Here is a 17,396-nt window from a genome sequence, read left to right as displayed (position 1 = left end):
AATTGCTGTTAACATTTTGGCATCCTGCCACCAGAAGGAAGACTTATCCAAGCATAAGCAAACTCACAGGCACATACACATTTATTAAAGAAGCAATTAAACAAACAAATAAAAACTAAGGGAACTCACCAATATATACTATATTATAACTTGATTTTTATTAAATTGAACAAGTCATAGACATGTACTTGTGTCAAAAGTAGAATAAGTAATTTTAATGGGTAAGTAGTATTCTGCTATTTGAATATAGCACAATTTAACAATATTTTGTTGATGAGGAAGTAGTCTCTGGTTTCTCAATATTATGAACAATAATTAATGCTTACTGTGTTGATAATTATGTAAACAAGGAAATATTTTAAAATCTTGGTAAGTATAGATTATTTGAGTTTTTCTACATGTTGTATTTTAAAGTTTTGTTGATGATGCAGCAGTGAAGTAGGGACACCAAATTGAGTGTGACTCTGTTAGTAATTTGGGTTCCGTGGTTATCATGTTTCTGGATGATCTACCTGTTAATCCTAGAATACGGTGGAACCATGCTTCATTGGAAGGCAAAGATTTTTCCTGTTAGTTCTGTACTTATTATAAGGAAACATAGGAGCTGTCAAACTTTACATTAATAAAATATCAGCTTTGTCAATCATTTTAACCACTTAAGAGAAAAGGAAATTAAGTGGAGAATTAGAACAAAGACTACTGATGAATAATAATGTGGACGTCTGAATATCTGATGTGTCTTCTCTCATAAGGGCCATTTAAATGATGATGTTAGTGCTTCTCTGTTTCTAGTGCTTATGCCCTAATGTCTTTGAATTATAATAGTTCAGCTAATTCTCTTTTGAAAAAGAAATTAAATGACCAGAATGCTGGTGACTAAAGACTTTCATCAATCCCCCTCTCCCCAAAAGTAAATGAAAACCATGTACTTTTCTATTTTAATTAGGATGTGATAGTCTGATAAACATAATCATAGCATGTTTTTTCTTTGTCATTGTTTTTCGGATGTAAAAATATGTAAAAACTTATTTTACATTTAAAGATGAGCAGCTGACCTTTCTTTTAAGCTCTAACAGCATCTTATTTTGCAGATAATCTGCTTCATTAATGAAAATCAGAAGCAGCTTGGAGTATTTTGTGCATAATTAATTATCTTGGCAAGAAGATTTATGAATGTAATTTTTCTCAATTGCTCCAATCAGGCATAAGCGAGACAAACAAATATATTAAAACTAAGTTATTCATGGTCTTTTTGTACAAGACAGTGTCAAGGACGACTAGGAGAAATCAGTCATGAGGGCAGACTCTCTTTTTACTACCCAGAACACATATACTTAGATGCACATCTTTGGGAGGGGAAAAAGGATAATAAAATTCACATTTGGAAGGATTTTTGGTTTTATAATTTGAGTATAATGTATATCATAATCAAGCAGTATATTCCTTGTCAATAGGCAATTTAAATGACATCAGAGATGACATATAAAAGCACAGCCTCAGGACACCAGTTCTATGCCTGGTGGGCATCTGTAACACTGTGTATGCATGCACGCATGCCTGTGCATGTATATTCTCTTGTATGTGATGCCACCTTCTAACTAGGATTTAGAGCTTGAATGGCTGACCAGCTTAAATTATTATAAGATAACATACAAAGCGTTAAGGACTTAAGAAAAATCCTCTGATTGTAGCTTTCAAAGATTGGCTTGTGTAAGCCAAAATAAGGGTTGAATTATCTTGGTGATACTGGTATCTAATAGCTCGATCCAGTAACAAATATAAATGACTGTCCAACCACTTGTAGATTAAAATGTATTACAGAATCTTACTTAAGCACATAGGCTGTCTCTAGAATTCTCTCTAAGGCATGCCAGCAGCAAATGCAAGTTATCTTAAAGTGTTTGTAGGAGGAGCATGTGATTTCAAAGGCATAAAAACCTCTCCTAATTAGAATGTATACTAATTGCTATGGCTTTCAGTGGCACTGCATGTCAAAGGGAATAGCAGAGGGACTCTGGCGCAGATGGCATGGATATCAGTCCCAGCTTTTACATTTACTTGCTGTGTATGTGGCTTTGGGCCAGTTACTTGGCCTCTGTGCCTGTTTTCTTTTCTTTAAAATGGGAATAATAATAGTATCTACCTATAAATTTGTTATAAAAATGAACTAGATATGTAAAAATGCTTAGAGCACAGCATGGCATATGGTAAGTGCTCAATAAATGTTTAAATGTTCATCATATCACCACATACTTTGGTGATCTCTTTCGGAGCTTCACTGGATAATCACTGGCACATAAAAACCTACATATTGGCTGGATCCCACACCAGTTATCTAAACAACTAGATAAACTTCTTTTTCTAAAATGTTCTGATGTAGAGAGGGAATAAATGCCATTTAATGATTTGGTATCCCACCTAGTTTATTCAAAAGGTCAGTTTTATCTGCAAGATAAAGTTAAAAATCTATTTTCTCCTCCCAAACTTCCCCCACCCTTTAGATATTTCTTTAGCTCATTTATACATATAAATGTTGATTACATTTTCATTCAATTTAGTTTTCACTTCTATATATTGTTCAATTGAACTCATGGCTTAACGACATTTTGATTATTTAAGCCCCCAAATCAGTTGGAAAGGGGGATGTGGGACACATACTGTGAGTATAAATTTATTCTCAGAAGTGACATGTGTGCTTTCTGAGGAAGGCTCTGCATTGCTCCTAACCCTCACACCCACTGTGTGACAAAGTTAGCACCCAGTGTGCAGCTGCCTGAATTATCTGCTAAACCTTGGGAACACTGTATCTCTCCTTCCAACTTCCAGAGCTCTTTTTCTTCCCTGCCCCTGGTGTTGGAGATTGCTCATCTTCCTTTTCTCCTCAACATTGCCACCACCCCACAGTGGCCAGGGAGTGGATTCATTCATTCTCTCCTCTCCCCTTATTCTCATGTCCGTAAAGACATGTCAAAAGACCCAGTTACTTTTAATACATTTTATAGGGAGACTCATAAGCAAACAAAATAAATAGCACACTTTATGAGGATTAAAACATCCTTAAAAATGTAGCAATTATTTATCCTGTCAATATAATAGTTTCTGACTCTCATTTTTACCAACATCCAGGGATTTAGACCAAAGCTTCAGTATGAAATCCATTAAGCTGCATGACCTAGGAACTGGGATGGTAATGTGAAAATGTCAAACTTTGGCCCCACTCCTAAATAGTTCTGTAATGTCTGTCTGACTGTTTCTCTCTCTTTTTCTCTATCTATCTCTCACACACAGTGAATAAAATTGGCTCCAGATCACTCAGGGTGGAGCTCTCCAGTTATATTGGGAAAACCATGCCTTAGATATCTTTGGCAGGTATGCACATTGCCAAGACACTGGGCAGGGCTCTGTTTCTTTTCTTGAAAAAAGACTTCCTTCCACTGCTGAAGGAATTCCCCCCAATGAGTTGGACGTATGGCTAGAAATAAAATTTAGGTCCGGAGACTTCCACTGTACTGATTTTACCCATTGGACTAAGCTACTTTCCACCATGAAGTGGTGAGACGTAAAGAGACCACCTAAACCCAGGTAAGATGTGAGGACAATGTTGAGAAGGGAAGAAGACCTCAATGCCATTTTTTTCTGAAATAGAGATGTGAGAAGAGATGTTATATGTTAACACATCAGAATAATTAAATACATAAAATTATAATTCTAGACAGGGAGAAAGATTATCTGTGAAGCTGTTTATAAAGTAACAAATTTTATGTCAGGACAAACAAAATATTTTAGCTTTCCTACTGCTCATCAATGGATGAGCATCCTGAGACTCGATAATTTGTTGAAGAGATACTAATACATTCCAGTTGATTTCAGGAATTCACAGAATGTTCCCAAATTTTACAACAGAAAATTGTGAACATTGGCCTCCTAGAATCTCTGAGATTAAATCCAAATAATAACAGGCCAGTAATTAGATCAGTCTCAAAATACATCTAAAACTAGAAATCTACGTTTTTAGCAGTAATTCTTCTTCCCCCCCACTTCCAAGTCCCCAGGTACAAACACCAACGAAACAGCTTTAGTGCGTCTTCTAATATAAATCATCACCTAATGGAGCAAATGGATATTTTATGTCTGGTTATTGCCTAGTTAAGTACAGAGCACATTTGACTGGATTGCTTAATACAAAATAAAGACAACTGGTTTCTGTGCTGTAAAAAGGAAAACAAAAACAAAAACCCAAAACTAATGGGAACTAAAATTGTTGTTAGTAGTAATACTAACATGCCTTCCAAATCAAAGTAGACATTAGAACTGTCACCCGTGGCCATCAACTGTAATTGAAAACATTTATATGTGTGTATTTTGGGTAATTGGAAGAGGGACTATCTTGACTTGGGTTAAAGAAGACACATAACCGATGCCTTTTCCCCTCTTTATCAGTTTTTTTGTCTCTAATAGTAACTGGTTATTTGGCAAGAACAGCTGTACATGTGGAAAAGAAAATGAAAGTAATTTGAAGAGATTTTCATCTTCCCTTAAGCATTTCCGCTAAGGTGGTTTAAACTGCTTATCGCTAGCTCACCTTCTCCAACATAGTTTTAAATAAAATAAAAGCTGATCTCAAATGGTAGAAGAAGAAAAAGAAACCATGGTGGTTTATAGCAGTCTGATGCCTGGCTTTGGGCGGCAGCAGAAGTCCACCTTTTTGCCACCTGAGTTGTTTATCCTTGACTGTGAGAGTACATTTTCTATTGCTTGCATCCCAGATGTTTCAGTCCTGTCTTTGACACATATCCCAGGGGGACTGGCATTCCCAGTCTGTGCTTGCTGTCACCTTTGCCCACAGCTGGCCTCTTCCTCTCCGGCACTCCTCCTGAAGGGCCCAACCCACACATCCACTATCCTCTCTAATGCAATATCACCATTGAGCCCCCGTGATTGTACACATGACCTATTTCCATATTAGAATTAGGTTCTATAACAACAGCCTTGCGTGTGGGTTTTATTTTAAGAACATTCATAAATATAGACTCATTGGAACCACTTCTCAGAATCCTTTGCTTCTGCAGATGGATATGATGAAAAAGAAAAAAATTCTGGATAGGAAAGCATGAATTCTGACCATGGCATTTCTGGGACTCAGTTTCCCCATCTGTTGAAAAAGCAAATATCGACAGCATAGAAGGAGTGTAAAGATTGGATGAGGTAATATTCTAACCTGCCTAGGGAATAGTACCTGACACCTCTCTGTGAAGGTGGGTTCACTTATCTTACTTTCTTCATTCTTAATTCCCCATTCGAGGTGGGGGTGGGATGTCAACAAGCAAAAACTAGTCCTTTCTTGCCCAAGGCTAAAAACCTTCAACAGTGCCCTCTTCCAGTCTTCCTACTCTTTTTGGTACAGGCCTGCATCAACTGTCCTCCATTCATCTTCAGTTCCTTGTGCCTGCAAAACATGCATATGTCTCATCCTATCAAATAAGGGGGGAAAAAAAAGTTGGGAAGAGCCCCTTGTTAACTCTGCTTTACCAAAAACTATCATCCTTTACTTCACCAATGAATTTAGCCAATAAGCTTTTCTGAAAGTGTCATTAGTTCTACTTCCTCATCACCCCTGACCCCTTAGTGGTCCATAAGTGCTTATCCCATCCCACAACTCTCCAAACTCCTCTATTCCATATTACCCTTAATTAAAAGTCAGTCCTGGGGGCTGGCCAGGTGGCGCACTGGAGAGTGTGCCGCTTGGGAGCGTGGCAGCGCTCCTGCCGGGGGTTCGGATCCCATGTGGTGACCGGTTCCCGCTCACTGGCTGAGCGCGGCGCGGGCACAACACCGAGTGTTGCGATCCCGTTGCCAGTCCCCGGTACGGGCGCGACACCAAGGGTTGCGATCCCGTTACCGGTCAGTAAAAAATAAAATAAATAAATAAATAAATAAAATAAAAGTCAGTCCTGAAATCTACATTTAACAAATAAGTATTTGAATATTCCTGAGTTGCAGAATCATCCAATAATAATATAATGCAACCCACATATGTGATTTTAGACTTTCTAGTAGCCACATTAAGAAAGTTAAAAAGAAATATTAAAAAAGTAAAGTCACATAAAAAAGCGAAAAGCAATAATATAGTTTATTTAGCCCAACATGTCTTAAAACACTTGTATTATTTCAACAGGTAGTTCATACTAACATTCTTAATGAGATGTTTTCATTATTTTTTATACTAAGTCTATGAAATCTGCTGTGTATTTTACACTTAGAGCACATCCCCGTTTGGACTAGTCACATTCCAAGTACTCATAGCCATGTGCGGTTAGTGACTACCATACTGAGCAGTGCAGGTCTACACCATTCGACAGAGTTTTCCTGGCATCCTTCTTTAACTTTCAGGGCAGCTCTTGATTTTTATCAAACATTCCTGATTGCTCCTCCTTCACACCTTTGATGACTTCCCTTTCTATCTCTTATCACCCTTTGATGGGTTTCTGACCACCCCACCCCCTTCAATAAAAAGATCTGCCTCACTCCTTCCCTGCCTTGGTTCTACTTCCTCTGGGCACTGAGTATCTAGAATGTCACGTCAAACTCATGGGATGACTGTGAACACATTGCTTAGGTCAAGCTGAAAGGTAGGAACTAGGAAGAGAGAGGAAAAATGTTCTCGTTTTCTCCTTTAATCCATCATTGCCCAGAACTGATTTCCAGTGCATACTTTGAGTGCTTTTTGTTCTTCCTTTTTCTCCACATCCCCTCAACCCATGGCTTGTGTTTTCATACCTTTGCAGAAACCACATTCTGCAGAAATGTCCTGAGGCATCATTTACTGTACATGACACTCAAGCTTTTGAACAGCAGCTGATAATAATTTAAAAGCTTATAAAAAGTGAGCTTGGGATATCTCTGCAGCTGTCTGCAGTAGCTCCTTGCAGGACACGATGACTGATTTACTGGGTGACAGAATATTATCATTGACATGCTCTTATTTCAGCAACAGAAGGACTCTGAGAGCCTATTTTGTGTGTATCCCACAGCAAACATGGTAAATCTGATCTGAGAGTCTGCTCATGTGAGTGAATGCCTCATAATGAGATGTAACTCCCTCACTGTGATCTACTTACTTCTGAGTTTTATGCCAACTTTTTATGTTTCTTTCCCGGATGCATCTGGTAGTAAAATTGTGTAGACCTAGAGAATCAGCATGCTTCAACAGACAAGACATGTGAACAGGATATACTGAATATCACCATAGATCCTAACCACATTCTCTTATAGGGAATCATATTGCCATACAGGAATAGTATCATTTGGGGACTGAGAAAGTATTTGCCAAGTCTAGGGGATGAGGTCAGTAGATACCATTTAAAAATCAAAACCACTTGCTTTTTCCTAGCTTTCATCGCTACAGGCATGTGTTAGATGACAAGTCTTTGACTCACTAAGTTTAATTGAATTGTCTGATGGTTCAGTCTTCTCACCTGTTTTTAGAGATTAGGGAACACCTGCTTGTACCCATTCTTTATCCACTCAGATTCTGCATTAGCCGGCCCTGTTAAAGCGTTCTTGAGATTTCTGGGTCCCTCCCACTTTAGCTAGCTTTCTAACTAGCTTTCTCCTTGGTCACCTGCTTCACGCATTTCTCCGTGTTACAGGATTTCAGAAAAATCCTGAGGCTGTTGCATGTAGACAACTTAGGCTACAACATAGTATCAAGCTGGAATGTGGCCACCGTTTCGAATGGGCTGCCATTATTCATTTTTCAGGTTTGAAGTCATGCCCCCTGATGACGGGGCTGTAAGACTTTAGGTTGCCCAAGTGTAGTGAAAAGAGCATGGACTCTGGAATCCTGTAGACTTGGGGACAAATCCTGTCTCTGCCACTTTCTATGTGGTTCTGGATAGGCTGCTTAACCTCTCCAAAACTCATTTACCTCATCTGCACAATGATGATATCATCCCTGTTACAGGGTTGTCATGAGAAATAAAGATGATGCCCAAAAAGCAACTAGCAAACCGTCTAGCCTGTAGTAGTCACTTAAGAATCAGTAGCTATGATGAGATCATGAGGATAAGGCTATACAGGATTTGAGAGTAAAAATCCAAGTCTCTTTCCTTTAATTGGGTTATGGAATCTTCATCCAGGGGTCTCATGTCTATGTTATAGGTCACATGTCAAGTTATGGCATCATTTAAAAATGTATGACTTCCTTCAAGTTTTTTGCTACTTGTTTTAACACTGTGTATGGCATGTATTGTACACACAAATAGAGTCATGGCCTTAGCCACTTATAATGTCAATGAAATTTTAATAACTTCTCCATTTATTTTCTGAATATAGATTTCCAGCAATTGCAGCAAACTAAATATTGTTGCATTTTTTATAGTAGAAAATATAATTCTACATATGCTGTTTAATATCTTTATATGAGTCTATGTAACTAAACTGAGATTCATATTTGTATCCAGAAAAGAAGACATATTTTAATAGAATGGCATGATTTATGGACTGCATGGGAATCCGTTTTGGTTCTTCCTTGTTAGGAGGTTTTGAATTACTTTCTTTACGCTATGTAATTTACTTAACCCATAAGTCATTTTTATGCTTTTCTGAGATTTCTTTGTTTTTTGTTTTTTGTTTTTTCCTCTTAAGCATGTAGAGGTCAAAATGAAAAAAAATAAAAATCCAATCATATTTATTTAATACATGAGATTAGTTTTTATAAAGAGAATTTAAAGTAACAAGTTTTGAGAGGTTGAGGAATTATTTCTGAATTTCTATTTACTCTACTACTTCCAATCATTTGAATTTTGATATTTCTTTGTTGTTTCTTACCTAGGTTACTCATTGGTTTCAGAAAACCATAAAAGATTTACAGGAACAAAGTCTAGGTTCATCACTTTCAGACAATGAGGAGCTAATTCGTAAGCATGAGGAACTGATAATAAAAGCAAAGGTAAGAGACATATTAGAAACATTAAAAAATAATAATGTATGTGCTTCTATTGAATATACTTCAATGGGTAATTTAGAGGATAACTGAAAAATTCCATTTGAATAATTCACTATTTACATAGAAAATATCCTGATAGCATTAGCTAATACCATGCCCATTTACTGAGCTTCTAGAATAATGATAAACAAAACAACAGCTTCTACAACAATATATTTTTTGAATGTTATTATGTGCCAGGCACTGTGCTAAGTAAATGAGATGTATTATCTAAATTATCATAAAACCCCTAAGTTTAGGTATTATTTTTCTTATTTTATGGATCAAAACAAATAAACGAAACACAGAGACTTGGAGATGCAACGTAACTTCATCAATGTAATATGTCTTGTCAGTGGCAAAGTGGGAATTCAGTTCTAGGTTTTGTCTAATTCTAGGTCCCAGGCTCTTAAATATTTCAATTTGCTAGTTTTCTAAAGAAACATATTTTCTACACTGAGATCTCAATACACTATGACTTTTATGATTTCCACATATAGTTTGATTGCTGTTCCCATCTACATTTCCCTAGTTGCTTAACTTGCTTCAAATTTCTCAGTTGTTGAGGAAGTAATGGCTGTCAGCTGAACGACCCCTTGTAGGTGTGCAGAGTGCGCAACACAAAACCGTGAAGCTCTGCAAGCAGGAGGAGCAGAGCGGCCGCGTTGCAGCTGCTCCTCTCTCCACTGTCTTGTTATGTGGAAATTGACTCATCTGTAAATGTGGGTCTACAAATACTTTCCAAAATTCTCTACAGGTGCTCCATATTGATCTACAAGAAAACAAAAGTCCATCATAGTAGAGTGAGTGGGAACAGTGAATACTTCAATCACCGTCAAGATTTAGAGAACTTTGTATTGTTAATATCTCGGATGGTTAATAGTTGTAGATAGAGCTAAGTCATGAAGCTCTGGGAAACAATGGGCCAACACTACTAGACAGTGGCTGAAAATAGAGAAGACAAATCAAATATTCACATGTCTGGGAGGATGGGAGTTGGCGAGGTGGTGGGAAGCGGTAGATTGAATTGTTTAGGTTCAAATTTTGTCAAAGGAGACACGACAATTTTCATTTTGTTTGTTTTAGTTTCTTGCTTCTATCTGCAGTGAATTATAGGTATTCAAAGTATTTGGTTTGAATATTTGACCAATTGATTAAAGGCGCAGTTACAGAAGACTGTTGACTCGGTAATGACTAGCCATTTTTAAATTCTTTAAAATATTTCAACATTTGGTTTATCTGTTTAGAAAGTTAGTTTTTTTCATTGAAGTCATACAGCAATTTATTCTGTGTGTATCAAACTCAAGTTTTATCAATGGAAATTATCAAAATCCCAAAATGCTAAGCATAAGAAATGACTCAAATTGCATAGGATAGATGCTTGCTTTAAAACAAACAAGAACAATATATTCACATAATTTAGACATACCTTGGGGTTATATCCACTGCAAATGTGGAGTTATTATGGTTGCTAACATGCCGTGAGGACAAGCTGGAGTAGAATATCTGTTAATACATGACCTCGGTTCTAGCAGAGCAAGTTTATGTCATAATTTATAGATCACATGTGAACTTATGATATGCATAAACAGAAAAGCATATAGATATTCTTTCCACCATTATCCTTAAGTTGCAGACATAAAGTATGTAAGAAATATTTTTTTTAAAAAAGACTTGATTTTTTTGGAGTAATTTTAGATTTACATCAAAGCTGAAAGGAAGGTACAGAGATTTCCCATTTACCTCCAGCTCTCCACAAATGCATACTTTTCCTTTTTATCAACACTCCTCACCAGGGTGGGACATTTGTTACAATTAGTAAACCTAAATTGACATATCATTGTCACCCAAAGTTCTTTGTGTACGTTAGGGTTAATTCTTGGTCTTGTACATTCTATGGGTTTGGACAAATGTACAGTGACATATATCTACCATTACAATATCATACAGTCTATTTTCACTGCTCTAAAAATCTTCTGTGCTCCATCTGTTCATTGCTCCCTCCCCCCTGGACCCTGGCAATCACTGATCTTTTTTTTTCTATTAACATTTTTTCAAATTTTTGATTATATGTATTTATGGGGTACAGAGATGACTAGATATTTGTGTACATTATGTGATGAACCACTGATCGTTTTACTGTCTCCATAGCTTTGCCTTTTCCAGAATGTCATATAGTTAGAATCACAGAGTATGTAGCCATTTCAAATTGGCGTCTTTCACTTAGTGACATGCATGTAAGTTTCCTCCTCCTCTTTTCACGCTTGGCAGCTCTTTCCTATTTAGCACTGAATCATATTCCATTGTCTCAATGTACCAGTTTATTCATCTGTACACCTACTGAAAGACATCTTGGTTGCTTCAAAATTTTGGTAATTATGAATCAAGCCATTTGCAGGTTTTTGTGTGGACGTAAGTGTTCAATTCATCTGGGTAAATACCAAGAAGCACAATTGCTGGATCTTATAGTAAGAGTACAGTTAGTTTTGTTGGAAACACAAACTGTCTTCCAAAATGGCTGTACCATTTTCCATTCCCACCAGCAATGAATGAGATTTCCTGTTGTTCCACATCCTTGTCAGCATTTGGTATTGCCAGGGTTCTAGATTTTGGCCATTATAATAGGTGTGTAGTGGTATGTCGTCATTGTTCTAATTTGCATTTCCTTGATGACTCTGGTGTGGAGTATCTTTTCTACACATATTTGTCTGTATATCTTCTTTGGTGATGTTTCTGTTAAGGTCTTTGGTTCATTTTTTAATCAGGTGGTTTGTTTTCTTATTGTTGAATAGAAATACATTTTTAATAATATATATTTTATTATATAAAGTCATCGTGGAAAATTTCAAAACTATAAGTTAATCCTTCAACCTAAAGACAACCATTATTAATATTTTTGCACGTTTCCTTTCTTTCCACACACAACCCTAGAAACACAGCATTAGAACCATGCTTTTTTTCTCATTTAAAAGTTTATCACAAATATTTTCCTATGTAACCTAACATCCTTTACCTAAAAATTACTCCGTTATATGGACAAAATACAAATTTCAGGATTATACATTTTATTATGCAAAGTATTTAAGCCATGTGAATATCCAAGCAAATATTGTAAAAAATAAAGGGTACTAATTCCTGATAAACCTCATCATGCTCCAGACAAGTCTATCTGCTTACCTTAGGGTTCTGAACTACTCTGGATCTTGTGCAAAAGCTGAGTATTGCCCCATGTACTCAAGTAGTTTTCAAGCAGAACTTTTTGGAAACTAAACAGAGAAACCTACTTCTCTACAAGATCCTTGGGAATAAATTTATTTTCTAAAAAATGTATTAGCTTGATTTACTGGGAGTTTCTGTTTTATTTCTTTCTGTAAAGTACTCTTTCTGATGTAAGATTTTCTTCCCAAATTATGGGTTGGTCTGTGGAACACCCAATCTCAATAAGATCTTTAAAGATTACCAAAATTTTGAATAACTATTTAGATTGGATCAACCAGATGCAGGTGAATATTCAAATATAAATTGTTGTTAAAAGGTTTTCAAGATATTTTCCATCCATTTGGGACACTGGCTAATCCAATGACAAGATAACTGGTTATTCAAGGCAGCTGGGGTCTCTGAATCATATGGCTGAGAGAGATCCCATTAAATGTAAAAGAGGGAGTGGCACTTTGTTCTGGAGTGATTCAGAACAGCTTTCTGGAAGGATGGGGTTTGAGCAGATGTATGGTTATATGAGTGGTTGGTTAGGTGGGTATGACTTTTCCAGAATAAGGCAGAATAAGGCAAACAGGGATCAGACCAGTTTGTCTACAACAAGAGTTAAAGGTCCTGGTAACATTTATCCCAGAGAAGAGAGACTTGGCGGAGTTGTCTCAGAGGCAATAGCCTATCCACACCCATTTCATAGAAGAGAAATGATAACAATCTATGATCATTACAGAAAAGCAAACTTCCACAGGTTGGGAAATAGAAGAGATTCCTGTGGCAGTGAGAGGTGGGCCTGCGTGACCTCAAAATTGTTTTTAACTTTCAGATCCTATAAAGGAAATAGGATTTATTTTCCATTGTCAGTTGTGCTTGTTGCATTTAAAGCAACATGTGTGTAAAGCAACCTTCCAGAGCTGGCCTAAAGGAGTGGGGCTGGGCTGGGGTAATAGCAACATTTCTTGAAAGTAGAGACTATCTTATCTTACCCTGGCAGGAAAAAGGGTGTTTTTTTTTTTTTGTCCTTTTTGTGACCAGCCACATGGCGCTCAGCCAGTGAGTGCACCGGCCATCCCTATATAGGATCCGAACCCGTGGCAGGAGCGCTGCTGCACTCCCAGTGCCGCACGTTCCCGGGTGCGCCACAGGCTCGGCCCGGAAAAAGGGTGTTTTTTTTTTTTTGTCCTTTTTGTGACCAGCCACATGGCGCTCAGCCAGTGAGTGCACCGGCCATCCCTATATAGGATCCGAACCCGTGGCAGGAGCGCTGCTGCACTCCCAGTGCCGCACGTTCCCGGGTGCGCCACAGGCTCGGCCCGGAAAAAGGGTGTTTGATTGTCTGTTTATTAAGTCCTCTTCACTGTGGAGAAGGAAAAAGCATTCTCTAGTTTCTTTTTGTGATTTTTCTGGTGACTTTAATTAATTAGTTTATTTATTTATTCATCTATTCATTTATTCACTCAATTTTTAATTTGCACATTGTACATTTATGGGGACAGAGTTATATTTCAATACATGTATACGTGATGATCAAATCAGGGTAATTAGCATATTCATCATCATAAAAATTAATCATTTCTTTGTGATGAGAGCATTTGAGTGCCTCTCTTCTAGCCATTTGAGAAAAGACAATAAATGATGGTTAATTATAGATTATAGATGCCCAGCACTACTGTAGACCACTTGAACTTATTTCTCCTATCTAGCTGTGATTCTCTGGTGACTTTAGATAGTCACTTAGCTTCCTCTCTCTATCCTATCCATCCATTTTGTTTGTTTGTTTGTTTTAATTTTTGGCCCTCAGAGTAAATTTACACAAACTAATTCATCATAGATCTCTGGCTTGGCCTCTCTCTTGGTTTATTTTATTAGTTTCCCCTTCATGCTCTATCCCCCTCACATTTCCATTCTCACATGCACCCACTGTAATGGGTCCAATATTGTTTTTAGACATATTTCCATCCCTAAGACGTATGGAGCATTTTCTATTTTCATCAATGAGATTAAACCATAGATCTCATCATGTTTCTCCCCACAACAGTTTGCATCTAGTTACACAGTTCTTTGTGTTCTTCATGATGGTAATTTGTGGTTGCAGTGTAGCTTTGGAAAGTCCTGTTCCACAGGTACTGATGTTCTCCCTCTATGCTCCATGACTTTCACCTGCCTCCTCCCGTTTCTTCATCCCTCCCAAATCCTCATCTGCTCCTCAGTCACTCTTCCTTCTTCTGCAGTCCTCCTGCCATCCAGCCCTCCTGCCAGGTTCCTCACTTCAGCTGTTACATTTTTCATACCAATTCCTGACATCGATACTTCTTCACAACTGTTTTTCCTGCTTCACCAGTCTAATGTCTTTCCTTATATCTTAAGGTATATTTTATTCATACATAATTTTTTTGATCTGTCCAGTGCATTAATTCTGCTTCCTCTGATTTAGGTATTTCAGTGTGTTGCTTATGTCCGTCAGATGTAGTTTTTCCCTGTGAGTTAATGCTCCTGGGATATCAGCAACTTTGACTGTTAAGTTGCTGGGGGGAGGGGTGAGAGCCCATGCTGCAACTTGTCCCTTCTGAGTGAGCTTTGGGGAGTACCACAAGCATGGAGAACTTCTGTTGTTACAATTAGGGCTCAACCATTCAGTTTGTCCTCCTACCCTGAAAACATACAAAAGAGTGTACCCCTTGGAGTATTCCCACTGATTGGACTCTGGACCCTGCTTTGTTCCAAGACCTATTTTCCTGGGTTGTACTCTACCGAGCTCACATGATGTAGAGTTGAAGTGGACACACTAAGAAACAGATCGGGTCGCTTACCTCTCTCTTACTAGCTGTCCATCTGGTCAGATTCCAGTGCTACCCTGATGTTTCTCTTCTCTGGCTGGTACTGGACTAGAACTACTGTTTTCTATCTGGAAAAAGTTACAAAGATAAGCAATGGCCAGGCAGGTGGGGAGACAGCATCACCCATACAAAGTTCTCCCCTGGCTTATCTCCTGTCTATGGCATCCAACTTACTCTATTCCAGCAAACCATTTGCCCCTGACACTGAGACCCAACCACCTTTTGGCTCCCCAAGGAAGGTTCTGTGATCTATAAACCTTACTCTCACTTTGCTGACCTTTACAGGAAGGATCATCTATATAAATTTTGGGGCCCAGTGCAAAATAAAAATATGGAATCCTTTCTTTAAAAATTATTGAGAATTTCACTACAATGACAGCAAAACATTAACCAAGTGTGGAGCCCTTCTATACACAGGGCCTGTGTAATTGCACAGGTCAGTTGACCATGAAGCCGGTCCTATTTACAGTGTTAGGATTACTGGAAGGACCTAGCAGCCTTTGCTTGTTAAACATTTTCCTTAGCCACCACTATTAATGATTTTCAGACCCAGATTAGCAGGTTTTCTAAAAAAAAAAAAAAAAAAAAAAAAAAGAGAAGAGAAAGAGGAACAATTACGACAGAATGTTCATAGTTCCGTATTTTAATTCTTTGTCCTCCTTATATCCCAGAGCAGAATATGTTCTGGGAGCAATGCAATACCTGGAAGTTGACTGTAATACCAAAATAGGTTGTGTCTACATGGAGAAAAACAGGTTTGAATCCCTGCTGTATCACTTACTATGTAACCTCGGGTACACTTGACCTCTTTCAGCCTCCTCACTTTTCTCACCTGTAAGGAAGAGCCTTAAAAATTCAATCAGAAAGTATTTGCGAAAACACCCACATTTTACAAGTGGCTCCAAAAATGTTTCCTTTCCCATCCATAGTGTAAACTTTCAAATAGTTTTTATCTATGTTTTTTTAAACAATCTCATTCCTTCTTCTTGGAGAAAGAATCCAATTTTATATGTCCTTTAATAGGAAGCAGCATATTACATTTTAGACTTTTGTTTGGGTCTGGATATGAGGAGAGAAATGGAGAATGTTTCTTTCAAAGAAGACTTAACACAGAAATAAGGCATCAAGCTGGGGAGTCATTAGTGAAATTCATATAAATAATCTGGTAACACTGAGAAAGCAGACGTTGCTGCCACCCATAGCTAAATTGAACAGCAGGGAGCTAATCTATATGGCTTGTTAGACTACTCAGTAAGTTCTTTCTAAATAAACTTTGAAAATGTTTCTATCATTTCATACTGGAATACAGTCAAAACAAGAAGTACAGCAATGTTCAGAGCTCTTATTAATGTGATACCTTATTCAGAATGTGTTGAAATAATTGAACTAAAAAGATTTTTGAATACAATATTTGGGTATGGGTAATTATTTTAAAGTATACTTTCTTGACTGAATATAAAAAAATATTTCTTTTTACATATATAACAGATAAAGAAATAGTAGACATGGATGATTATAAACCATCCTTTGGTTAAGAACCCTGTGAAGGTTAATTCTAGGTGTCAACTTGTTAGATGAAGGAATGCTGAGAAACCTGGTGAAGCTATTTTTTTAGGTGTGTCCATGAGGGTGTTTCCAGCAGAAATTAGAGTATGAGAGTCTGAGTGGACGGGGTGGGGAAGACCCACCCCCAATGTGGGTGGGAACCAAATCCTCTGGGGGTCTAGAGAGAACAAAAGACAGAGGGAAAAGATGAATCTCTCTCTACCTGCTGGAGCTGGGATACACTCCTCTCCTGTCCACGGACATCAGAGCTTGAGACCCTTCAACTTTTGAGTTCCAGGACCTACACCAAGGATACCATCAGCTTCCCTGGTTTTGAGGCCTTTGGACTTGGACTGAACCACACTACTAGCATGCAGTTTACAGATGGCCTATTGTGGGACTTTTTTTCAGTCGTATGAGCTAATTCTCTCAATAAATCCCTCTCATATATTTATAACATATCCTATTGATCCTGTCTCTCTGGAGAACTCTAATACAAACCCTAAATACTGTTAAATTGTATCATAAATCAACTTGATGCCCCAAGGCTTGAATTCAAACTTTGGAGCTCAGAATTGGTTGTAGGATGTATTAAAATAATATGTAAACAAATACTTGCTTATTATCTCCTTTGAGGAGGCATAGTCATTCTTTCTTTTACACATGAGAAATAATGTTCATAGAAGAACTGCCTTCAGGACCTGTACTTATATAGCTTCAACCCTTGGTTCAGTTCAGGCCCTTTGTAGTTGATGCCCTGAGGGAGTATCTGGATTAATGCCTCTCAACTCTGGCTACACCCTGGAGTCACCCAGGGG

General features: G+C 37.7%; 1 protein-coding gene across 1 annotated transcript in view; it reads left to right on the top strand.

The window, feature by feature from the left end:
- Nucleotides 1-17,396, top strand: part of CCDC141 (coiled-coil domain containing 141) — a 187,336-nt gene that overhangs the window by 70,075 nt on the left and 99,865 nt on the right. Inside the window, exon 6 of the mRNA XM_008567053.1 lies at nucleotides 8,834-8,950. Coding sequence (XP_008565275.1) covers nucleotides 8,834-8,950 — 117 coding nt within the window. The remainder of the gene's footprint in view (nucleotides 1-8,833; nucleotides 8,951-17,396) is intronic.

This window comes from Galeopterus variegatus, unplaced genomic scaffold, assembly GCF_000696425.1.
Source record: "Galeopterus variegatus unplaced genomic scaffold, G_variegatus-3.0.2 Scaffold287, whole genome shotgun sequence".
In the NCBI taxonomy this organism is placed as follows: domain Eukaryota; kingdom Metazoa; phylum Chordata; class Mammalia; order Dermoptera; family Cynocephalidae; genus Galeopterus; species Galeopterus variegatus.
Note: the sequence above shows the minus strand (reverse complement) of the source record. Positions and strands in the feature narration are given on the sequence as shown.